This window comes from Manis javanica, chromosome 2, assembly GCF_040802235.1.
Source record: "Manis javanica isolate MJ-LG chromosome 2, MJ_LKY, whole genome shotgun sequence".
NCBI lineage: Eukaryota > Metazoa > Chordata > Mammalia > Pholidota > Manidae > Manis > Manis javanica.
Window position 1 is genome coordinate 219843447 of NC_133157.1, and position 26606 is coordinate 219870052.

The window sequence follows — 26606 nt, forward strand, 5'->3', positions numbered from 1 at the left end:
GCTCTTTTTGTGGTGTAGTATATGATCTATTCTTGAAAATGTTCCCTGTGCACTTGAGAAGAATGTGTATCCTGTTGCTTTTGGATGGAGTGTTCTGTAGATATCCGTTAGGTCCATCTGTTCTAGTACGTTGTTCATGGCCTCTGTCTCCTTACTTATTTTCTGTCTGGTTGATGTGTCTTTTGGAGTGAGTGGTGTGTTGAAGTCTCCTAAAATGAATGCATTGCATTCTATTTCCCCCTTTAATTCTGTTAGTATTCGTTTCACATATGTAGGTGATCCTGTGTTGGGTGCATAGGTATTAATAATAGTTATATCCTTTTGTTGGACTGACCCCTTTATCATTATGTAATTCTTTGTCTCTTGTTACGTTCTTTATTTTAAAACCTATTTTGTCTTATACAAGTACTGCAACTCCTGCTTTTTTCTCCCTGTCAGTTGCATTAAATATCTTTCCATCCCTTTACTTTCAGTTTGTTTGTCTTTGGGTTTGAAGTGAGTCTGTTGTAGGCAGCATATAGATGGGTCTTGTTTTATTATTCATTCAGTGATTCTGTGTCTTTTGATTGGTGCATTCAGACCATTTACATTTAGGGCGATTATTGACAGGTATTTACTTAGTGCCATTTCAGGCTTTAGAGTCGTGGTTACCAAAGGTTCAAGGATTATTTCCTTACTATCTAACAGTCTAATTTAAGTCACTTAGTATGCTGTTACAAATGCAACCTGAAAGGTTCTTTTCTTTTCCTCCTTTTTCTTCCTCCTCCATTCTTTATGTATTAGGTATCATATTCTGTACTCTTTGTCCATTGTCCATCTCTTGATTGATTTTGGTGGTAGTTGATTTGATTTTGCATCTGTTTAGTAATTAATTTGTTTTCTTTGCTGTGGTTTTATTTCCCCTGGTGATAGCTATTAAGCCTTCCATCTATAGCAGTCCCTCCAAAATGCACTGTAGAGGTGGTTTGTGGGAGGTAAATTCTCTCAGCTATTGCTTATCTGAAAATTGTTTAATCCCTCCTTCAAATTTAAATGATAACCTTGCTGAGTAGGGTATTCTTGGATTGAGGCCCTTCTGTTTCATTGCATTAAATATATCATGCCTCTCCCTTCTGGCCTGTAAGGTTTCTGTTGAGAAATCTGATGATAGCCTGATGGATTTTCCTTCATATGTGATCTTTTTTGTCTCTGTAGCTGCTTTTAAAAGTCTGTCCTTATCCTTGATCTTTGCCATTTTAATTTTTATATGTCTTGGTGTTGTCTTCCTTGGGTCCCTTGTGTTGGAAGATCTGTGCACCTCTATGGCCTGAGAACTATCTCTGCCCCCAGATTGGGGAAGTGTTCAACAATTACCTCCTCAATGATCTCTCTCTTCTTCTTCTGGTACCCCTATAATGCAGATATTATTCCATTTGGATTGGTCACACAGTTCTCTCAATATTCTTTCATTCTTACACATTCTTTTTTCTCTCTGTACCTCAGCTTCTTTGTATTCCTGTTCTCTAATTTCTATTTCATTTACCGTCTCTTGTACTACATCTTATCTACTTTTCAATCCCTCTGTTGTATGTTCCATTTCAGATGTGGAATTTCTTAGTGATTGAATCTCTGTCCTAAATTCATCCCTGAGTTCTTGAATATTTTTCTGTTCCTCCATGAGCATATTTATGATTTTTATTGTAAACTTTCTTTCAGGAAGATTGGTGAGTTCAGTTTCATTTGGCCCTTTTTCTGGGGTTTGTGAGATTTTTGTCTGAACCAGGTTCCTTTGACGTTTCATATTTCTATGTGGCGCCCTCTAGTGCCCAGAAGCTTTAGTCTCTGGAGCTGCTCAGCCCCTGGAGTGAGGTCAGGAGTTTGCAGGGTGTGGCGCTTGTGCCTGGGGGAAGGCAAGAGCTGTTTTTGAAGTCAATCCTGCCTTGTTAGTGAATCCCATGGAACTAATACTTGCTGGTTAACAGAATGTATGTGCAACACTGGCTTGCTGTGTCTTTCATTGTACCATCACCTCCTCATCCTTCTCTCTTTCTTGCCACACCTTTTGGTCTACTTTGTGTAGGCCTTTTTTCTGCCCGTTACTTTCTCTTTGTGTTCAAAGCTTTGTACTAAGCCCTTCTCTCACTGTATTAATGTGCTCCCAGCAATTCTGCCTATTGCTAACTGTTTACACAAATAAATTCTTTTTCTAGAGGTTTCCACAACTACCTTCAAGTTCATTAATTCTCTAAATGGACTCAAAAAATTTGTTACATGCTATAATTATGGCTTACTTCAACAAAAAGATTCAGATAAAAATCAGCCAAGAGAAAGGGAGTATGGGGCGAAGTCCAGGAAAACTATGCCCAGGTTTCCTGGTGCCTCTTCCCAGTGGAGTTACGAAAGGACATATTTAATTCTCCCAGCAACGGTTTGTGGCAATACATATGAAGTGTTGCTAACCAGTGAAACTCACCTGAGCCTTGGTGTCCAGGGTTTTTATTTAGCATCAGTGCCTGTGTACCTGATCTCAGCTGCTCAGAGTCCAGCACCTCTACTTGATTTCCTGAGCCAAAAATTATGTTCCCCACCAGTCACATTACTAGGGCAGACTTACCTGGCTCAACTGTTATAGCATGGTGTCAAGCTTCAGAGAAGCTCTGAGCACACACAACCCTCCAAGGGCTCAGAGGTTATCTCCCAGGCACCTGCCAGTGGTCAGCCTTGACAACAGACCTTTCTCTGTCATGTGAAGGGCCTGAATAAGCCTTCCTTGCCCACTTCTGTTTCTGTATCTGTATCTTCAACTTCTAAATTTCCAATTCCTGTATCTGATTGCTATAGGACATCTCGCTTTAGCCATTGCAGATTCAACTTGTATAAAGTTGATTATATCATGGTATCACTCTGTTTTTGATCCTTCTTCTTACCTTCCAGAAACCCACTGACATTCTTGACTTTGCTCATATATTCCCCATATACATTATACTACCATCTCTTATAAAATTAAACATTATAAGTAATTCCAGATCTGCCTTTCCTCATCCTTCCTGCCACTTCCTACTCCAGGCCATATTTACCACATCCTGAAATTATTTAAGAGCTTCCATCCAGCATTTCTGCCACTAGTATTCTTTATTGGCTTTAATATCTTTATTGAGCTATAAATCACATTGCAAAATATTCACCCATACAGAGTATACAACTCAGTGGTTTTTAGTATATTCACAGAATTTCTCAACTGTTATCATAATCTAACCATTTTTATTACCACCCATTAAATAAACCTCAAAACAAACAGCTGTCATTATTTATTTGTCTCCTTCCCTAGGCAACCACTAATTTTCTTTTTGTACTTTTTACACAGCTTTTATTGAGACATAATTCATATACCATACAGTTAATCTAAGGTATACAGATCATTGTATTACTGTATAGTTGCAGTTATGCAACCATCATTGCAATCAGTTTTAGATTTTCATCATCCCCGAAAAGAAACCCCATACCTTTTAGCAGTCACTCCCCATTACACGCCCCTACCCTCCCTTACTTCTTTGTTCTATCTAACCATAAATCTGTCTCTTTGATTTGCCTGTTTTTGACATTTCATATAAAACATGTACAATATGTATAACCTTTTGTCCTGACTTCCTTCATGTAACATACAGTTTTCAAGGTTCATTCAAGTTGTTTTTCATTTTTGGATAGTATTCCCATGTATCATTATACCACATTTTATTTGTCCATTTGTCAGTTGAGGACTTTGGGGTTATTTCTACTTCTTAGCTATTATGAATGGTGCTGCTGTGAACATTCATGTATAAATTTTTGCATAAACACATGTTTTTATCTTCTGAGGTATTACCTATGAGTAGATTGCTAGGTCATATGGTAATTCTTGTTTAACACTTTTGAGGAGCTACTACATGTTTTTCCAAAGTGGCTGGACCATTTTACTTTACTATCAGCAAGGTTAAGAGTTTCAGTATCCCCATAGTCTCTTCAATACTAAATATTGGATGTTTCTTTGATTATTGTCATCCTAATGGGTATGTTCATGGTATTTCATCATGATTTTGATTGTATTTCCATAATGACTAAGAAAGTTGAGCCTCTTTTCATGGGCTTATTGACCATTTTATATCTCAAGAGAAATGTCTATTCAAGTCCTTTATCCTTTAAAATTTAGGTTATGTGTCCTTTTATTATTGGGTTGTTATGGCATTTTGTATATTCTGAATACAAGTTCCTTATCAGATACATCAAAAATTTTTTTCTGTGAGATAATGTGGTAGTATTCTTTATAGCACAACATCTTAAAATTGTGATTTAGTGCAATATGTCTACTTTTCTTTACATTTTGCTTTTGGTATCTTATCCAAGAAATCATTACATAACATAGGTTGTGAAGATTTACATCATTGTTTTCTTCTAAGAGTTTCACAATAGCTCTTAATTTAGGTCTCTGATCCATTTTGATCTAATTTTTGTGTATGGCCCACATTACAGGTCTCACTTTAATTTTTTGATGTGGATATTCAGTTGTTTCAGTACAATTTGTTAAAGTGACTATTTGAAAATCAACTTACAGTAAATTATGTCTGGGGTCTCTATTCTGTTTCATTAATCTTTATGTCTGCCCTTTAAGCCAGTACTATATGGCCTTGATTACTATAGCTTTTTATTAAGTTTTGAAGTGGGAACAGATCAGTCTTCCAACTTTGTTTTTGTTAAGAACAAAGATTCTTTGTTGTTCTTAAGATTATTCTGGCTATACTAGGTCCCTTGAATTTCTAAGTTTAGAATTAGCTTGTAGATTTCTGCAAAGAAGCCTCTTGATAGGGATTTTTAAAAATCTGTAGCTCTCGTCATCATTGTTAACAACATTAGGTCCTCATATCCAATAGCACTGGATATCATTGTTTACTTAGATTTTTAAAAATTTCTTCCAACATTTTGTAGCTTTTAGTATACAAATTATGCTCTTATTTCCTCTTATTTTACTTCTAATAAATTATGCTCTTAATTTATTTCTAATTTTGCTACTTTCTATGCTGCTCTGAATTGTTTCCTTAATTTCATTTTTTGATTATTCATTTTTAGCGTGAAGAAAAATACAACTGATTTTTGTATATTGATTTTGTATCCTGCAACTTTGCTAAATTCACTTACTGGCTCTACTGTTTTTGTGGATTCTTTGTGATTTTCCATATACGGGATTATGCCATTTGTGAATAGAGATTAAGTTTTTCCCTTCCAATCTGAATACCATTTATTTCTTTTTCTTACACAATTGACCTGACTAGTACCTTGGCTCCAGTGTTGGATATAAGTGGTATGAGTAGACATCCTTATCTTGTTCCTGATCTTAGGATTCACCATTAAATCTCAGTTTTTCACCATTACATGTGTCGTTAGCTATAGGTTTTTCTAGTTTGTTGAGTGTTTCTGTCATTAAAGAGTGTTGGATTCTTATGTCAAATGTTTTTTCTGTGTATTAAAATGATTTTTTTCTCTTCTGTGTTACATCTATTAATTTTCAGATGTTAAACCTACCTTGCAATTGGTTTGTATGTATATTCCGCTTTATTTATTTATGTTGCTGGATTTAGCTTCTTAATATTTTTCTGAGAGCCTTTGCATTTATAGTCATGAGGATATTCATCTGTAGGTTTCTTTTCTTACAGTGTCTTTGGTTTTGATACCAATACTGGCTTCATAGAATGAGGGGTTCCCTTCTTAATTTTTTGGAAGTTTGGGAAGGATTAGCATTAATTCTTCTTTAATTTGTATGTAGAATTCACCATTGAAGTCATGTGGGCCTATGCTTTTCTTTGCAGGCATTTTTGAGTACTAATTTAGGCTCTTATTACTATCTGTTCAGATTTTGTTTCTTCTTGTCAGTTTGCTAGTTTGTTTCTCTTTAGGAGTTTGTCTATGTCATCATGTCATCCAAGTTATCTTATTTGTTGGCATCTATTTGTTCATAGTATTTCCAAAGCACAGACCTAGATATACAATTCTTCTCCTTAAAACCATTAAATGTTTTTTAGTACCTCTAATTCTAGACATTTAAAGTTATATTTAAAATGACTTAAGGTTTTGCATGATTTTGTTTCTATTTCTCCAACTCTACTTTAAGACCCACCTTCTACCCCAAATTGTTTATATAATTCATCCATAGAGCACTTCTTTTGATTCCTTGGACACACCATTACTTTCTGGTGTTAAAATATGCTTTTTCCTCCCATCTGGAATACTTTATTGCCCCTCTTCTGGGAATAAGTTCACACTCCAGAACCTACTCTTACTACCCACAATTGAGTTAGATGACTTTCCCTTTTGATCATTTAGACTTAAACTTTCCTTTTGCTATGAAACAGATCACACTTTTATTTATAAATGACATGTCTTTCTTGATAATTATTTAGTTAGGGATACTAAGGAAAGGGGAGAAACCAAGGATGAGTCCCATATTTTTTCATTTGAATATTTAGACAATAATATAAGATAAGAAAGAGCAAGTTTTCAAGAATAAGGTGGTGTATTCAATTTTGGGAATGTTGCATTTTGCTACTTATACAGTATCCAAATGGGACTGGACAAAAAGAATGTGTGCATACGGTTCTTAACTGTGGTTACAGCTATCGTGTTCTCTGTGTGTGTCCTCTGTCAGACTGCGAGTTCCTTGGCTGTGGGGGCTTTGGCTTCTCCTCTGTGTTTTGTTAGTTGGCACAACATAGATGCTCAATAACTACTGTTTGAATTGAGTTGTAAATAATAATGCCTATATATCAGTTATATGGTGTTTAATTTTATTATACATATTTTATTTGGAAAGTATGACAAGCCTAGGGAGTTATGGCTGATTGTAAAATTTTTAATTTGGGGAAAAATACTGCTTTTTCTTTTTATAATTTATTGATACATTTTCATTTCAACAAACTCAAATCTTGTTGTATGATTTCAGTGGCTTTCCTTAAGCTAAAAAATTGTTTGCTTCTTGTCCTAAAACTTTGTATTTTTCATAAGAGGTCAGTTATGCTATCTTGTCTTCTATGTAGGACTATAATGATGAAATCAGACAAGCACAGCTCCAGGAATTAACATATTTGAATGGTGGTTCAGAAAACGCAGATGTACCAGTTCGAGGGAAACCCACCTTGCGTACGAGAGGTGTACCAACCCCCACAATAACCAGGTAGGTGTAATTCCTTGACTTACTTTTCTGTTGTCGTTAGAATAAGATACCATGGCAACAGGTTTAATGTTTCCTTTATTAATAATCAAGCAGCTGTATCAGTGTAACAGTATAAAGCCTATAAGAATATATTCAGACAGTATGATACCATCTGAAGGGGATTCACTTTGGACTGACATATTTCCAGGCTTAACTATAACCTGTACCACTTGTTAGGTAATGGCTAGAGATATTTATTTAATCACTCTGACATTGATTCCTTAATTCTTTAAAATGAGGCTTGTCTTTATGTAAGTACTAGCGTTTATATGCAAATTGAGATAGTGGAAGCTGTGTTCTCCCCATTGAGTACAGCATCAAGCTACTTCATTGCTGCATCTCCAGTGTTGAGAACAATGTCAGGGACCAAGTGAGTGTCCAGATCTCTGTTTAATTTTATTTACTGTAAAAGCTGTGTGGTATCTGAAAATTTCTGAGTTGACCCAGGCACAAAGAATATTTATGTTTGTCTCTGGATTGATGACTGCTTTTAATATGAAAAATGTTTTGATGAATTCATGTCAACTTACTTACACGAACCATAAATTGAGACATGACTGTCTCAAATTTATTTGCAATTTATTTTTAATTTTTAACTTTTGCCCCCATAGGAACTCAGTGGAGAGGTTAACAGATTATTCACTCATAATTATATATTTTTTCATTTAGAACAGTGCATGAAATAATTTAAAATACCATTCTTCTCTATCTCCAAGTTCATTTGGGGGAACTAAAACTAATTTCTCCTATTTAGTTTTGCTGATTAGCACACTGTTATTGCAGTGTAAAATAAGTATAGACCTGGGCATGGTACCAGGTAGGTTTTCTCTATTAAAAAAAAAAAAAGATTAATAATAATAGAATTGCTGTTGATGGTTTAATGAAACAATTTATGTAGGTGCTCAGTAAATGGCAAATCTCTTTCATTTCTGTTTCTTCATTAAATTTACTTGAAATCATAAGAAATTACTGACCTGCTATATTAGTTTCCTGCGGCTGCTGTGATGAGTTATGACAAATTTAGTGACTTTAAACACTAGAAATGTATCCTACTTTTGGAGGTTAGATGTTTGGAATGAGTATTACTAGACCAAAATCAAGGTGTTGGCAAACCTCCCCCTGGAGTTGCCTGGGAGGATCCTTCCCCTGTCTTGCCAGCTGCTGGTGCCCATGGGAGTCCCTTCACTTGTGGCTGCAGCACCCTGCCCTCTCCCTTGCCCGCATGTTGCTCCTCCTCCTAAGCCTGTCTCTGATCTCCATATGCCTCCCTTTTATAAGGATACATGTGATTATACCTAGGGCCCATCTGAACAATCCAGGGTAGTCTTTTCATCTCAAGATTCTTAACCTAATAATCACATCTGCAGAGGCCCTTTTGTTAAGTAAGGCAGCAAACAGAGCGAGTGCTTTTGGATAGGGAGCATAGAGAATAGAGCATGTCCAGTGCCATGTTTAGGGGATGTTGTACTCCTTAAACCAGATCGTCCATTTTTACTGAAGATGATTTCTAATTTAGTTTCCAGATTTTAAATCAAGTTGAAAATGTTAGGTTATGAACAGGTGAGGGAGGCGGAAGCTCTCTGCTACTTGGAGTACAGTGCCTGGAGAGTACCTCAGTCGGCCTGGATGAACAATCATCCCTCTTGATTACAGTCTATACGTCACTGCCTTTTAAATATAAAGTCTTCCCATTGTCTTGATGGTTAATGTTCTCTGATAGAGTTACTGTTGAGGTCACAGTTCATACTGTTTTTTAGTTTGTGGTGGAGCAATGGCTGGGTAGTACAAGGTTAAACATACACAAGGTGCCCATGTGTGTAGGGGGCATGATGGACCCTGGGCCCTTGGGCAGAGCCCTTTACACACACCCTGCTTTCTTTCCTCCATATGGTTATAGGCTTCCTTGGTACCAAATCTTCCAAATACTCTGCTTTTTGCAGTATAAAATCATATTACTAGAATAGGCACTCAAAGCCCTTCTGCATTTTTTCTGAGGACCTCTCTTCCATTTAGTCTTTATTGTTTACTTCGCCATATTTCCTGGGTGTTTAACCCTAGGCTGGAAACTGTCATGAAGTTTGTGCTTGCATCTTCCACACCTTTGTTCACATCGTCCCCTGTCTCCCATTCTGGTTTTCCTCTCTGCCTCTCTTCCCTGTTTACTATTTATCTTTAGATCTCCTACTAAAACTTATTTTATCAAACACTTACATGGCAGCTACTGTCGACTGAGTACTCTTCTAAGCACTTGATGTTAAAAAGGCTGAGGCTCATAACAGCCCTAGGAGGGGGCCACTGTTGTGTTAATGTCACCATTGTAAAAATGAGGAATGTGAGGCCAGGGGAGTTGGTTACTTGCCCAGGTTGGCAGCTGGTCCCTAGAGCCTGGCTCCGTAATCCACACCTCTCCCCTCGCTGGTCCTTCCCTTTCTTTTCATCAGACTCATCCTTTTTCTTCCATCCATTCTCCCACTAGCTTTTCCATAGAACTTACATTCTGTCACTTTTACTATATTTTCATCTTAGCATATACTTTCAATACAAGCTGTGGTGAAAAGCCTTCTGCACTTCTTTATTACTTTCTCTCATCAGATCACATATAGTAACTTGCTGAACTAGTATGTCCATCTAACAGAATAAAAATAAATTGACGTGGAAATTAGGATAGAAAATTACAAAAACCCCAAGGGCGGTGTTAGTACTCAGAAAAATACATGTTATTCTGTAGAGTTGGCAGAGGTGGTCTTTGGATTATGCTTTGAGCTTCTTAAAGACCAAAACTGGAGGAAATATGGTTACAGAATACATAGTGTCTAAATATCTAAAAACAGTAATGAAAAGACAAATGTGCTCATTGAAGCCTCGTACTTTGGAGCCCTGGGACTTGTGAGAAGTGTTGCCGGTGGACAGTGTTAAGCAGACCTTTGCCGTATCCAGTCAGTTACTGTCATTTTGATTTTTCCTCTGAAATGAACCTTAAGTATGTTTTTCTTTAGTCACCTCTTCCTATCCTCCTGATCTTTCCACGCTATTCTTCCAGTTTTCATTCACAGTCTTAATGGGTTTTTCAAACTAAATTAGATTGTCTCTCCTTGCTGCTTAGAATGCTCCAGATGCTTCTTTTGCAGCTGGAAGGAAACCCCGACTTCCTGATGTGAACGCCCACCACTGGCTCTCTGCTCCCCTTTCTGACGTGATCTCAGCCCGCCTGCCACTCTGCACTCCAGCCAGACTGGCTTCCTTTCTGTGCCTTAAACAGGACGAGCTTGTTTCTTTCCCGGGTCCTTCATGTTCAATCTTCTTACCCTCCGAATGCTTGGTCCCCAGGTGTCTCCCCTACACCCCCCCCCACACTTCTCCAGGCGCACAGGCACCTGTTGGAGAAGCCTTCCCCATGTCCTTGTTTAAAGTATCCCCCCACCCCCAATCCAGAAGCTGGTCCGTGACACGTGCTCCCCCCACCCCCAATCCAGAAGCTGGTCTGCGACACGTGCTCCCCCCACCCCCAATCCAGAAGCTGGTCCACGACATGTGCCCCCCCACCCCCAATCCAGAAGCTGGTCCGCGACACGTGTCTTGGTTACTTAGCAGCATTTATCAAATGGACCTTTCTTATTTGTTCACTTTTTTCACTGGTTACTCCTCATCATAATGTAAATGCACAAGGGCTCCATGTCCCTAGTACCTAACAAACTATACTCAGTAAATAATTGTTGAGTGAATATGGTACAATAGCAGATCATCTAGGCTCTTTCTGATCAAGTGCTGACCATTTACAATATATTCTGATAATGTAGTTTTTTGTCACATGACTGAATTTAGGGGATCAGCTGTGTGGGCAGGTCACGTGGACATTGCCACTTTGCAGTGTCACAGTGGAACACGTTATTGCTGGAATGTTCATGAAAGTTCCCCAGTGTCACCACTTTAGGAAACCTTTTGGCTAAAAGATGTAAACAATCCAAAATTAAATCCTACAGTGGGCAGTAACAAGTGTCTTAATAAAGCCTTTTCATTTAGGTTTCAAATGAGAGAACTAAACTTATCATGTTTTTCTTCGGCGATAAGGAAGTGTCTTTCCTTCCAGGCTGTCTTCTGCGATGCCCCATAAAGCAGTGCCGCGAGCACATTGCCTTCCGACCGCGCCCACAGACCCCGGCAGAGAGGGAGTTCAGGAAGTGACGCGGATGTAGAACTGTGGCCGCTGCAGACGGCACCCTGGTTTTATGCTTTTCCCAGTGCGTCTTCTGCCCCACAGTTGGTTCTGTTCTGCTGGTCCGGCCTGGACGGTGTGAACGCTCCAGGCCGCCCCGGCCATTCCCCTCCCACACAGCTGCGTGCTGTGTGTTCTCTCCACTGGCCTGGACTCTGGCCCTTCTGGCCCTTTCTCCCAAGCAACAGGCAGGCTTATCTCCCCGCATTCGATGCCAAAACCAGCAGGAAGAGAAGGTGAACAAGGAAGATGAAGCTTTTTTTTCTAAGTAGTAAATACATGTTCACTGGGCCCGGGGGCTGAACGTGGTGGTTTTGTTTTTGTTTTAACTGAGGGCATTGGGCTGTCCCAGGGACTCTTGGCCTTTTATTAGCTTTCGTCTCATCGGGGAGTTCTCATATAGTTTCTATAAGCATTTTACCTGCCCCTTGCTCTCTTTTCCTTCTTGGCCTGCAAACCTGCCTTAGATCTTAGGGTTGTACGTCCCACACTGTGTGCTGGGGTGGGGCTCGCAGCAGGCGCACGGGGCTGCTGGGGGACGGCTACCAGTTCCTGGGGCCGCTACACTAGCAGCATCTTTGAGTCACCGTGTGAGCTCTCAGTTTAAATTAGTCACTCTTAGTTTCAACAGCAGATTGCACCCTGCTGAGTTTAATGATGTCATATCTTTGTGACACTGGCACTTTAGCGGTTGCTGGGATTAACAGTAAGTAGCCACAGTTGCTTTGCCTGTTGGACACCACCTGACTGCCCGCAGCATGGGGTCTGAGGGACCCTCATTCTCCCTTCTTTGCCCACACTGACTCCGCATGGTACTGTCTCTTTTTGGATTATAAATGATATCATAAATACTGGAGATTGTTTTAGTGACTGAAAATGATGTGTGTCCTCTATAGTACATGAAATTATGAGAAATGTTATCAAGAAAACATAATAGTTCCTTTAAGGGCCATAAGTATTTCACCAGTGTGTGGTATGATTATATTAATCTACAAATCTATATTAAAAAGTCCTTTTCTAATTAAGGAAAAGGAGGATATAGGAAAATGATAATGTATTTCTTTTTCTACCAGCCAAAATTATAGACATAAAAAAAAAAAAGCACCTTATTAGGATGTGATTTACATTGTTTAATTCCCTGCTGCTGGTCCTGCCTTCTCGGGACGTTCTGCTCCCTGAGCTGCTAAAGCAGGCGCCCCCCCGACTCTGCGTCTGCTGCCTGTGCCTGTAATAGAAACCTAGGCACTGATTCACGACCTGTGTTTCTCTGCTTTTCTTGCCTACGGTCAACTGAATCTCTCCGATTGAAGTCCCCCCTCAGCCCTCGGTCTCCAGTCGCTCTTTATCCAAGTGCTCTCTCATGGTGTGCTAGTGAGTGGCAGCACTGGAGTTAATCTTAAAGTAGGGACAAAGGAGAGAATGTGTGGTTCCTTTTAAAATCACGTTAACGGGCTTTGGAAAGAAAATAACTGAGGCACAAATGTGGCAAGTAGTGTGGGGATTTTTTTTTTTTGAAGTATAGTTGATATACAATCGTATATTAGTTTTAAGTATACCAGACAAGACCATGTAATGTAAATGCCAGCCAGGGACAGACCAAGAAAGGCAGCCAAGCATGGTTCTCATGGCTGCACGCGGCTGGCTGGTCACGTCCAGGTCAGGTGCAGCATGAAGCTGGGTAAACGTTCCAGGCCCCTTGACCTCAGTGCCAACCAGAGGGAGGCTTTTGATGCCCAGCCTGTCCAACTGATTTTTTTCCCTAGGATCATGTTCAGAAAGATCCACTGATAAGCTGAGATGGTTGGGGTGGATGGAACTTAATGAGTGGGAATCTCCATAGTAAGTTAAATAGTTAGAAAGAATAAAATCCTTGCCATATTTATTTTTAAACAAATAAAGCAAAAAACATGATAACAATCAGAATAGGCTTTGGAATAAGGAATGAGCTCTCTGAAAAAAAGCTTCTTGCTGTTTATAAAAGGCTGTACTTCTCACACACCATCTTATATTCTCAACAGTTTTACTAGTAACTAGTTCATAACTTGTTAGAGAATAAACAAATTGCCTGTGATTTCTCTTATCCTCTGCACAATGTAGGATAACAAAGCAGTTGCTCAGCAACGTTCTAGAAATTGCATTGAAGATTGGAGGGATCAGAGTAAAGAAGGGTTCATAACAGACCTGCAACCTCTGGATGTAAACCAGCAGCAGCACCCTAGAGCTTATTGAAAAGGCAGCATCGCACAGCCCAGCCCAGCCCAGCGGCTTAGATTCTGCCCGGAAACGAGATCCCAGCTGCGCAGGCCTGCGGAGCTCCACCCGGGAGTGCGTCCCGGAGGCCCGCTCGGAGGAGGAGCCGCCATGGCCGCGCCCGAGGGCACATTCTGAGGGATTTTAACCATGGTCTGCGCTCACCTTCTCCTTTAGTCTAGCCTCTCATTTGCTTGTCAACATCTGGCAAGAAAAAAAATAGAGGTGAAGAAAGTTGTAAAATGTGTTAGGGATTCTGTAGGAAGAACAAACCACCCCTCCAGTCATTCCTGCATCAGGGCGCGGACCTCGGGCAGATCACGGGAAGGTTTTTTCTCGCTTTGATGTCAGTGATTTCAGGCTAAGACCCTGACAGTACGTCCCTCAGAAGCCCACTGGTGGTCAGGGGGAGGCCCTCCCTTTCCTGAGGCCCAGGAGTCACGTGGGTTCCCGAGGCCGCCCAGCTGACAATGCTGGACGTAGCTTGGCATTCAGGGCCTCTGCCACCAAATGTATTGTTTTACCCTATACTTTCTGCTTCTTGTAAAATTTAGAGACAGAAGCCAAGCAATGTAGTATCCATTTATACTCTTACCCTACCAAGCTGTATTACTGTTGCTAAACATATAAAATGCAGAGAAAGGGGTTGGTTGTTATTAATGTACAGAAGGAGAACTTATGGGAGTTGTACCAGTTTTCTGCTATCTCTTCACCCTTCAGAGAGCAGCCAAAAGGAAAGTACCAGGACAGAGTCCAAGTGGAGGACTACAGAGTAACTACTGTTAGGCTAGGCACATTAGAGACCCAGTGTGTAAGCCTCGTAGCCAATCTGCAAGAACTAGATATCATTAATCTCATTTGCGGAGGGAATACCCTGGCTCAGCAACTAAGCTGACAAGACTAGATTTGAGTATGGGTGTGTTGGAATCCAAAGCACATGCTTTTTTCATCACATCCTAAAACCTCTTGTTAATCTGCAACGTGATTCATTCTTGATTAATCTGCTTTCTTGTATTCAGTCATTCAAAGCACTATTCCCATGAAAATAGCTGTTTCCTACAAAGACCTGTCCAGATTATTTTCATACCTGAGTTTTAAAACCAGAAACCATGGTTGCCCTACTGAAAAAATTCAAACACAGAACCATTACAACTGCATCCATTCACCTGCTGATGAAACATTGATGTTCTCTTTCGGCTTTTCCATTATCCTCACTCTGAGCAGTGTGACACCTTAATTCTATCTATTTGAATCAACTTTTCATGTAAAGAAATAGTAAATTCCCACTGATTATCATTAGAAAACTCATCTAACAGACACACTTTTTTTCTGTTCTCATATTACCAATCCAGATGTTCTGCCGCAAACTCCGTGGGTAGCACTCATTAAATACTGTGCAGTGTGACAGGATTTTTATGTTAATATGTCACTCTCCATTATACTTTCCTCCTACCAGAGTATCATTTAAAGCAATACTAATAGTATGCTGCTTAACACCATTCCCATGGAGTTTAAGCACTTAAAAATGAACCTTCAAAGCATCTTTTATAGGTAAGTAAGTATCTGGAGCTACGTATATCAAATGGCTTGTCTAAACTTCTGAGACAGATAACTTTGTATGATTCCATATACCTGGTGAGCACATAACCTAACAATGTTGATGATGATAGTAAAGAATTGTTAGCTTCTTTAACAGATAAAGTATGTCTTTCACCTTGATGAAAGACAAATTTATATATGCAAACAAGATACTGAATATTTTCTGGTCCATATAGTACCTTGAGTAGCAGGGATGGGGTATTAGATAAGGAAGCAAGAGCCTTATTTTGAATATATACAGATTGACTGAAATATCACAAATGAATTAGAGGTACTATAAATAGAAACTATTCTTTCCTCTAATTACATTGAAGATTTTTCTGAATATATACTGGAGATAAAAAGATAAGAGAGTATAGAAACTGTGTCTGTCAGGACAGTTTAGAGTGATAGAAGTTTACATAAATTGTTGAGCTTCATGGAGTAGGAAATGCGCTCAGTACTTTATACATCCTGTGTCATTTTTCCTTCACAATAACAGTAAGAAGCGGATCCTATATCCCATTTCAAGTGGAGGAAACTGACTTGGAAAGTTCAGACTCCTGATTAGTTTGAATGTTAACCAGAAGGCAAAAGTTCAGCAATACCTAATTTATACTACTCCTAGAAGGGATAGTACAAGTTACCCAAGGGTGAAACTCTTAGATTTTCCTTCTTTTTGATGATCTTGACAGTTTTGAGAAATCCTGGTCAGGTTTTTTTGTAAGATGCCAGGAGGGGACAAGAGAGTCCCTATTTTTTAATTGAAGTGCATACTTTGTTTTTATAGACATAGTGCTTTTGCACTCTTAAGTAGTGCCAGAAAGTATTGCACTAACCTCATCTTGTATGTTTCTCACTCCAGCCTTCGAATCAGCCATTTTTTCAAGGAGCACTGATTCCTTTTATTGGAGCGTGCTACTAGAAACCCAGGTCTGGGCGCTGGTTCTGCTTGTGGCTACCAGTATTGCCTTGTTTCAAGGCCCTCTCCCTTTGACAGAGCGAGGAAATCAATGTATGCATACTAGCCCCTGTATATCTATACATATGTCTGTATCTATAGAAGACTAATCAAGAGTTCATATTGATGTCTCCAGTGCCAGTCCGCTACTATATGTATTGAGCATTCTAGTCTCTACTTGTTTATGTATAACCTTCACTCCAGCACAAGAAATGTGGCTCCCACCATCCACTATCCATTTGCTGAATTGTTCAGTTCAAGTATACATGTATGTTGGTATCAGAATTGTCACCCTATACTTGTGTACACACACACACACACACACACACACACCAACCCCATGGTACATAACTGTCAACTAGAACAGTGCTTATGCAGTTCCTTCTGCCTAACTTACAAACTTCACTCATTTCTAAATTTACTTACTTTTCTTCCCAGCTCCTCCAGTAGGCTAGGTCATATGTGTTTATTGTGGCTAAAATGTTTTGTCACATTCAGCATTCTGTCTTGGGAGACCTCTATCTCCTAAACAATGGGTATTTTTTTTATTTTGCATATATTGTGTTATGAAGTTCTGTAGATACGGACAAATGCCTCGTGTCATGTCCACTGCTTCAGTATCATACAGAATGATTTCATCTCCCTAAAATAGTCCTAGTGCTTCACCTACTCGGTCTTACCTCCTTTCCTGAGCCTGTGCCAGCCACTTACTTTTGTTAACTCATCTCTGTTGTTTTTTTTTTCCCAAAATGTCATATAATTAGAATCATACAGTACGTGCCTATTTAGAATGGCTTCTTTCACTTAACAAACGTGTAGTTTAGAGTCATCCATATTTTTTCATGGATTGTTGGCTTATTTCTTTTTATTGTCTATTATATGAACATACCCCAGCTTGCGTATCTATTTGCCTATTGAAGAAGATCTTGATTGTTTTAGGAACTATGAGTAAAGCTGCTGTAAATGTGCATATGCATGTTTTGTGCAGAAGTAGGTTTTCATATCAGTTGGGTAAATACCTAGGAATACAATTGCTAGATTGTAGGGTAAGACTATGTTTAACTTTGGAAGAAACTGCAAATTGTCTAAGTGGCTATTCTATTTCATTTGCCTACCATTTGGTGTACTCAGTTACTTTTGATTTTATTCATTCTAGTAGGTATGTTTTAATTTGCAATCCCTTTATGACAAGTGATGTGGAACATCTTTTCATTTATTTAGCTGTTGCCATCTACATATCTTCTTTGGTGAACTGTCCAAGTCTTTGGTTATTTTTTAATGGAATTGTTTGATTTCTTATTGTTGAGTTTCAAAAGTTCTTAGTATATTATTGATACAGATCCTTTATCAATAGTGTCCTCAGAGTTTGTCTTTAATTTTTAAAAAGTCTAGCTTACCAATTTTTATTTCACAGATTATGGTTTCCATATTGTATGTTAAAACCTATCAAACCAAGGTCACAATGGATTTCTCCTTTATTTTCTTCTATACATTTTATATTTTAAATTTAGATCTAAAACCCATTTTGAGTCAATTTTTGTGAAAGGTATAAGGTCTGTGTCTAGGTTTTTTCTTTTTGTGCATACGCATATCCAGTTGATGAGAAAACTGTCATTGCTCCATTGTCTTTGTGCCTTTATTACTCCATTGATTGTCTTCATGCCTTTGTCAGTGATCCTTTGACTGTATTTCTGTGGATCAGTTATTTCTGGGCCCTCTCTTTCATTCCATTGATCTGTGTTGTCTTTTTTTCCCCTCCATTACTCATTGACTTGGTTATTGTAGCTTTATAGTAAGTCTTAAAATCATAGTCTTAAATTTTATAGTAAGTGAGTCTTCCATCATTTTTCTTCTGTTGTCTATTCCAGGTCTTTTGCTTTTCCCTGTATTCTTTAGAATATGATTGTTAATCTATGAATTTCCCTCCAGGATTTTAACTGTGATTGCATTAAGTCTGTAGATCAAGTGGGAAGAACTGGCAACTTAACAACAGTGCCTCTTACAACCATGAACATAGGATGTTTCTCCTTTGATTTCTTTTATCAGAGTTTTGTAGTTTTCTACATAGTTTCTGTACGTATTTGATTAGATTTGTGCCAAAACATTTGATTTCTTTTGTTGTTTCAGTAAATGTTACTGTGTGTGTGTGTGTTTAAATACTTTCTTTTTTTATAGCAATTTTAGGCTCACAGCAAAATTGAGAAGAAGGTACAGAGATTTCCCATATGCCTTCTGCTCCATCATATGCATAAAAAAATATGGAAAATCTCACAGATTTGCATGTCATCCTAAGCAGGGGCCATGCTGATCTTCTTTGTATTATTCCGATTTTCATATATATATATATCCTGCCAAAGCAAGCGCTATTATTGTTTTAATTTCAAATTTCAATTGTTCATTGTGGTATATAGGAAATCAGTTAGCTTATTAATGTTCTATACTGAGACTGTGTTTTATGCCCTTATTCTAGGAATTTTTTGTTTGCTTGCTTGCTTTGTTTTGTTTGGTTACTTCCTTTTCTTACTGCCTCAGGCAGGCAGGCGTCCCAGCACAATGTGAATGGGAATAGTGAGCGCCGACCCGCTTGCCTTGTTCCCAGTCTTAAAGAGAAAGCATTCAGTCTCTCACCGTTGAATATAATATTAGTTACAGGATTTTTAGATGTTCTTTTCAACTTGAAGAAATTACACTCTGTTCCTAGTTTGGTGAGAATTTTTATCATGAATGGTGTTGCATTTGGTTAGATGCATTTCCTACTCTGTATGATCACATGATTTTTTTTTTTAAGTCTATGAAGAGTTTTATTTTACAGCCTAACCTTTTCTTTTATTTTTTTTATTTTGGTCTCATTAATATACAATCACATGAGCAACATTGTGGTTACTAGATTTCCCCCATTATCAAGTCCCCACCACGTACCCCATTACAGTCACTGTCCATCAGCCTAGTAAGATGCTGTAGAGTCACTACTTGTCTTCTCTGTGCTCTACTGCCTTCCCCGTGCGCCTCCCGCTATGTTATATCTGCTAATCGTAATGCCCCTTATTCCCCTTCACCTTCCTTTCCACCTACCCTCCCCAGTCCCTTTCCCTTTGGTAACTGTTAGTCCATCCCTGGGTTCTGTGATTCTGCTGCTGTTTTGTTCCTTCAGTTTTTGCTTTGTTCTTATGCTCCACAGATGAGTGAAATCATTTGGTACTTGTCTTTCTCCGCCTGGCTTATTTCACTGAGCATAATACCCTCTAGCTCCATCCATGTTGTTGCAAATGGTAGGATTTGTTTTCTTATGGCTGCGGAGTATTCCATTGTGTATATGTACCACATCTTCTTTATCCATTCATCTACTGATGGATACTTAGGTTGTTTCCATTTCTTGGCTATTGTAAATAGTGCTGCACTAAACATAGGGGTGCATATGTCTTTTTGAAACTGGGATACTGCATTCTTAGGGTAAATTCCTAGGAGTAGAATTCCTGGGTCAAATGGTATTTCTATTTTTAGTTTTTTGAGGAACCTCCATACTGCTTTCCACAATGGTTGAACTAGTTTACATTCCCACCAGCAGTGCAGGAGGGCTCCCCTTTCTCCTCATCCTCGCCAGCATTTGTTGCTCCTAGTCTTTTCTGTGTTGCCCATCCTAACTGGTGTGAGGTGGTATCTCATTATGGTTTTAATTTGTATTTCCCTGAGTAATTAGCAATGTGGAGCATCTTTTCTTGTGCCTGTTGGCCATCTGAATTTCTTCTTTGGAGAAGTATCTGTTCATTTCCTCTGGCCAGTTTTTAATAGGGTGATATGCTTTTTGGGTGTTGAGGCATGTGAGTTCTTTATGTATTTTGGATATTAACCCCTTGTCGGATATGTCATTTACAAATATATTCTCCCATACTGTCGGAGGCCTTTTTGTTCTGCTGATGATGTCCTTAGCTGTACAGAAGCTTTTTAGCATGATGTAGTCCCATGTGTTCATTTTTTATTTTGTTTTCCTTGCCCGAGGAGATGCATTCAGGAAAAAGTTGCACATGTTTATATTTAAGAGATTTTTACCTATGTTTTCTTTTAAGAGTTTTATGGTGTCATGACTTACATTCAGTCTTTGATCCATTTTGAGTTTAGTTCTGTGTATGGGGTTAGACAATAATCCAGTTTCATTCTCTTGCATGTAGCTGTCCAGTTTTGCCAGCACCAGTTGTTAAAGAGGCTGTCTTTTCCCCATTGTATATCCATGGCTCCTTTATCGATCACATAATTTTTTATAAGCCTTGTTGATGTGGTGGATCACATTGATTTTCTAATGTTGAACCAAACTTCCGTACCTAGTATGAACCCACTTGGTCATGTTATATAATTTAATACATAGTTGGAATCAATTTGTTACTGTTTTTGAGGATTTAACTTCTTTGTTCTTGAGAGATTGATTTATAGCTTTTTTCCCCCCATTTCATTATGTCTTTATCTAATGTCTGGTTATCAGGAGGCCTCATTCTCTCATTCTTGTTCCTCCTTGAGCCACATGTTTCTTCCTGGGGGGTCAGTTGCATCTATGCCAGGCCCACAGCACCCTCCCCACACCTCCATGTGCTATCTAAAAAAAAAAACTTGGCACATTCCTCCTCTTGACAGGTCCCTACCAGAGTTCAAGTCACTTCTCCCCTGGCCAGCCAAGGCCAATTCCAGCTCCTCATCAGTAACACAGAAATAATTTTCTGGAGGGACTTCTTATGACCAGGCTCACAGAATGAGTTAGGAACTGTTCCCTCTGATTGTATTTTCTGGAAGAGATTGTTGAGAACTGACACCATTTTTTCTTCTAATAGTGGATGTAATTCACCAGGGAAACCATCTGGGACTGGTGCTTTCTTTTGTGGAAATATATTAATTACTGAGTAAGTTTCTCTAATAGACATAAGTTTATTCAGATTACTTAATTCTCCTTATATGAGATTCAGTCATTTGTGTAGTTGGTCATTAGTCCAGTTGATCTATGTTAACAAACCTGTGGGCCTAGAGTTGCTCATAATCTGCCTGTATTGTCCTTTAATGTCCTTAAGTTCAGTCTTGGTGACACCACTTTCATTTCTGACACTATTTTGTTGTTTGTTAGTCTATCAAGAGATTTATCAATTTGATTGATCCTTTCAAAGAACCAGCTTTTGGTTCTGTTAATTTCCTCTGTTGTTTGTGGCAGTCAAGTTTTTAGCCATGTGTATGCTGTCCCAGTCAAGCCGAAGACGTGGTCACCGGGCAGTGCATTCTGTGGCAGCCCCTCCCAGTTTGGAGGACTGTCTGAGAAGTGGACCGGCTGGGCCTTCATTCTCTGGTGGAGCCCCATTTTCTTATGTTCATTTCTTTATAAGACTTGCACATTTTCTCAGGTTCTCCCTTACGTTGAGCCATTCTTGATATAACTACCTTCTTCCTTCCTTTCTGACTTGAAGTATAAATCATATTTTATATTAGAAATTCTTGATATGTTGAATTCTACTTCAGAAATTATCTGTGTTTATTTAACTTATAAGTATTTTAAATTACTATGTAGTAGATATGTTATTTGGAAAGCACATTTATTCTTTCTTCTGTGGAATCCTGGCATTGCTAACAATGTGTTCTCAGATAGTTTTAAGGTCTCTGTAGGCCTCAGTTCCTGTCTATGGACAAGCATGCTAAGGCCACATCATAGTGTTGGAATAAAGGTTAGGTGTGGCCTCGGCATAGCATTGTAGTAGATGCAGCTTCCTAGAGGTCCTAGCTTCCCTCTCTATGTCCCAGCCAGAAATTGAGTCTTTGATGTGACCACATTTATTGTTGCTGGATAGTTGCTAAATGACGTAACCTCCTTTTGTAGATACCATTTGCTTTATTTTTTGCTTTGCATGTGGTTTCCTTATTTCTGCTTGCAGAACTATGGAACATTGGTGTTTCTGAGGTATAAATGCATATGAGCCACAGAATGTCAGAGGATATGGTGGCTATTGCTAATCTGATGCTCTTGCTTGCAGGGGACGGGGAGGCATCACAGCCCGGCCAGTTGGAGTTGGTGTGCCACGAGGGACGCCAGCTTCCAGGGGAGTCCTTTCGTCCCGAGGGCCAGTGGGTCGGGGAAGAGGACTTCTCACTCCCAGAGCACGAGGAGTTCCCCCAACTGGATACAGACCTCCACCGCCACCCCCAACCCAGGAGACCTATGGAGACTATGTAAGTAAAGGGGCTGAGCAGCAGCCTTGGTGATCTGATGGGCCCCGTTCAGACACAGCACTGGGTGCTGTAACCAGGGGCCCTCCCTTACCTTGCTTTAGTTGGTGAATATTCCACCTTACTTGAGCAAACATTTATTGAGTGCTGAATAGGTACTTAGTACTAAAGATACAAAAATGAATACATCAAATAGCTCAAATCTAAGATATGGAAGATGAATTTGGTGGGGAAGGTCAAGACTAGGGTCAAGGAGACATGTTATTAAGCTTTTACAGGACTTTAATGTAACATTCTTTTATATTTCACTCCAGGTTGCCTCTGACTCATTCAGTCTTTTAAAAAATAATTGCCTACATATACCAAGCTGTATTTACCTTTAAGTGTTTCTCTTAAGCTCTGTGGCTGAATATGGATTCTTAGTGGAAATTCTTTTCAGAGAGGAAAATAAGTTTCCAATTTTTCAAGTTAATTTAGATTAGTTTTTCCAATTGCCATTTGATAATTCTTTGATTCTTTGATACGGTTCATAGACTTAACAAAAGAGAAAGCAAATATATCTGTGAAAACTGGATGGTGGTATGGAGAGAGGAATTCTTTAACAAGAATACAAACCCCCTGGGATTCTTGCTGTAATATTCAGCTTTTACATAAATGAAGAAAATAAGTAGTGTTTCATATTAGTAATTGAAAGTATTAAAGAGTTTATGAACTGTTCTTGAAGACAGGGAAGCAGCGATAGAGCTAAAATGTAAACATCAACAGGTTTTCATGTTTTACCTTATGGAGATTTCTTGCCAAAGGCCCAGCACCTCTTTGCAGTCTCTAGAACAATGCAGGAATCTCCTGGGCCACAGACAGCCACTTCACTGCACCTGCAACTGCTGGAAAGATCGGAGATTTGTCCTGGATGTGCTGAATGTTGTATAATTCACTGCGTATGTTGTGTCCTCTTAGGCTTGCAGACATTTGCTCAGGCAGCTTTCTTTACCTGCAATGCTCTTCTAATACTTCATTTATCTCTTATTTGTCCTTCTAACTTAGGTCAGCTATTACTAGGGGCATTCAGTGGAGGTAGGAGCTGACACAGTGAGCTTTACTATGATCATTACATGTCTCTCTCTCACCTAGACGGCTTCAGGCGGGGCAAGGAGAGAGAGCTTTTATCTCGTTATTCTTGGCAGAGAGGGCATACTGAGAGCTTAGTGAATTATATTTAACAAATAAATCTGTAATAGCTTCACCATTTTGCTTTTCAGTGGGGAAGGATGTGGCTTCTCTATCTTCTCTTTGTATTCTTTACTATTGGACATGTTCCTATTTCCTAATATTCTTTCCAAACTGACAATAACAATCATACCTCGAGCTCTTCTATGAATGCTGATTCTCTTGAGAGTAGCAGAGGCTGTAAAGGAGAGGAAATGTGAAATTCCTTTTTGATAGGTCCAGTGTCTATTTGTTCCAGCTGGGCTTACCTCGAGTTCCCTTAGGGTGGATCGATGTAGACATGGCCGAGTGGTGTCATGGCCCAGGTCAGGCAGGGGGTGTGAAACCTGGATCCTGGGCCCCTCCATACCATCACCATGGGATGAGCCCGCTGAGGTGTTTGGCTTTGGAGGCCTCACAATCCATGTGTTTCAGAAAGAGCTATTGCCTTCTTTTCATACATTAATTCATGTTCCTAGTCAACAAAGATTGATTGAATTCCTACCGTGTGAATAAGGACACACATGTTCTCTGTCTCGGCTACTTTAGTGAGTTGAGAATGAAATCAGATGAATACAAATAAACATTTATTGAAAGGTTCACGTCCAAGGAAGAGAAAGGAAAAGAAATTCAAGGTGCTTGGTGTTTGTATTTGTAGCTCTGGTTTTTATTAATAAATGATGGGAAAGGCATTAAATTGATTGCTTTGAAAAGTACTCAGTTGAGTTGACTCCCCTTCCCATCCACTATAGTAGAAGGCGGGTAGTGGCCATGTACAAGAATGCTTGTGTCCTTTCAGGGATAGACAAGCCTTTGAGGGCTCTGGAGGGGAAAGGCGGCCTTCGTTGTTTGAGTGCCACACCCGGCCCTCTCCAGGCCCCGACTTGTCACTGGCTGCAATTCCAACACAAAGGCAGTGCTCCTGCCATACCACACTGGGGGCCGCATTTGCCCTCCTTGTTTTAGTTTATCTGGGGTGCGGCATTCACCGTTTCATCAGCTGCATATGACTCTTGCCCATATGACTGCTTTCTGAGTTGGTTTCAGGCAGTATTAGGACACACACAGAACAGAAACACTGTATCATGAGTTCACCCTCTTCCCCATGCTGAATCACTGATGAAGAGTTCAGATTATGTGTTACCACTTTCCCTCTTAATTTTGTTTCTGTAATTCGTGGGAAAAGTTACTTAAATGAATAGCCAAGAACAAAAATTTTCCCCACTTAGCATAGCATTTCATCAGCCCCTTATGTAATTACAGTGAAGCTTGAACAGACGCTGAACACCGTAAAATAAACATTGGTAGCTTGTAGGAAGAGGAAACAAAGGCCCCTCACCTCACCCGTGGACTTGCCAGCAGTAGCTCTGGCTCAGGTGTGCTCTGTTGACCTCATCTTCCTCCCCTGATCCAACTTTAATTGAATCTCCTGCTTCCAGCCCCTTGAATACAGCTTTGCAGTCTCTGACATATACTCTGACATTGGCCATTGGTCTGAACTGTTTTAAATCCTACAGATTACTCACACAGCATGCTTAGCTTTGTAGCATGGTGAAGGGGAAAAATATTATTTGGTTTGCTTGCTAGTTTCTAGGATTTTAGATTGGGTGGTTATACAACAAGATAATACCCAACTTAGAAAGCCTTAGGATCCCGTAATCCCCCAAGAACAGGTATTCACTATGTGGCAAGTAGGAAAGTTGAAGTTGGTCTTCTTAGAATATTCTAAAATAATTGTCCGTTGAGCTGAAATAATTGTAAATTAGATTCTAAACTCCATGGGAGGAAGGATTCCTCCCACTATTCACACATCTTTATATTCCCTGCACCTGGTATAATGTCTGGCACATAGTAGGTCTTTAATATATGTTTGGTGAATGAATAAATGAATATTCTCAAGACTGAGTTTTTAAAAATTGCTACCTGTGAAAACCCACCCCAGATGCCTCTTGTGTTTTTTAATTTGTACTCACTTAGCAATTAGATATAACTCAATTATTAGCATGTAGCTGCGTAGTGCAATCATTAGTTAGTATATATCTATTTCTCAGAAGAGTATAGGGAAAAGCACTATGTGTCTTAATCTCTAGCTACTAACATCATTTCTGGCACATTGTAAGCACTTTGCCAACATTGGCTGACCTAGACAATCCTTCACGGAGACCTATGAGTTTTCCTGATGAAGTTACCGTTGGTCTTTTCCAGCCAGTGGAAGGAAGTATGATAGTTGACACTTGAAGAAAGATCTTCGCTTACTTACCCTTGTCTTCTGGTGCTAGGGCAGGTGCAGTCTGCAGAGATACAAGACTAATCCTACGTAGCTCCTGAAGGTAACAGAGTAATGTGTTGTAAATCTCTCAGTATAAGAATGAACTTGCAGGAAGGATGTAATATTTAACGAGAAGCTCCTCTCCCAGGAGGCACTTTCATAAACATATGCCATGTTTTCACGGGCACTCAGTGAGATACTATCCTATTGTGCAAATGAGAATTTAAGTTAGAGCAGTTGTGTCTTGCCCAAGGAGTAGATGTGGGATTCAGAATTCCAGGCCTGTATTGTCCTGAACAATCAGCGCCTTGTTAAATGCACCTCTCTAGTAGCTGAGACTGAGATCTCATCCTTGGAGAAAGGTCACAGGTGATGCACAGAGCTCTTATTAGTGCTATGAAAGGGCTGATGGGAGGCTGAATCAAATAACTTTTGTGGCCCCTTGCAATTTAATAATTCTCTGGTTTTAAGCTATGTAAGTAGGTAAGTGGAAATTGACCACCATTAGGAAGAATAGGATGGGGTCAGGATTTTAAAAAATAATAAACTGTTATTATTACATCTGTTGGCAAAAGTGAAAATGGCATGCTCACTGTTTTTAGCATTTTAAAACAGCTGTATCTCTAAAAAGGACTTATCATTACTTTGGAACTCAAAAATGTAATTTTTAAAGATCTCCTTGAAATTTATATGATAAATGTTTTATTTCTATAAAACTTTG

The 26606-nt window shown here is 39.3% G+C and overlaps 1 protein-coding gene and 1 pseudogene across 4 annotated transcripts in view; one reads left to right on the forward strand and one right to left on the reverse strand.

The window, feature by feature from the left end:
* Positions 1-26606, forward strand: part of KHDRBS3 (KH RNA binding domain containing, signal transduction associated 3) — a 199093-nt gene that overhangs the window by 115728 nt on the left and 56759 nt on the right. For all 4 annotated transcript variants that reach the window (XR_005062642.2, XM_037023269.2, XM_037023270.2 and 1 more), the window contains 2 exons: positions 7041-7177; positions 22218-22413. Coding sequence is in view for 3 of the 4 variants with exons in the window: in XM_037023269.2 (XP_036879164.1) it covers positions 7041-7177; positions 22218-22413 (333 nt within the window). In the remaining variant the exon portion in view is untranslated. The remainder of the gene's footprint in view (positions 1-7040; positions 7178-22217; positions 22414-26606) is intronic.
* Positions 18471-18565, reverse strand: LOC118973373 (U6 spliceosomal RNA; annotated as a pseudogene).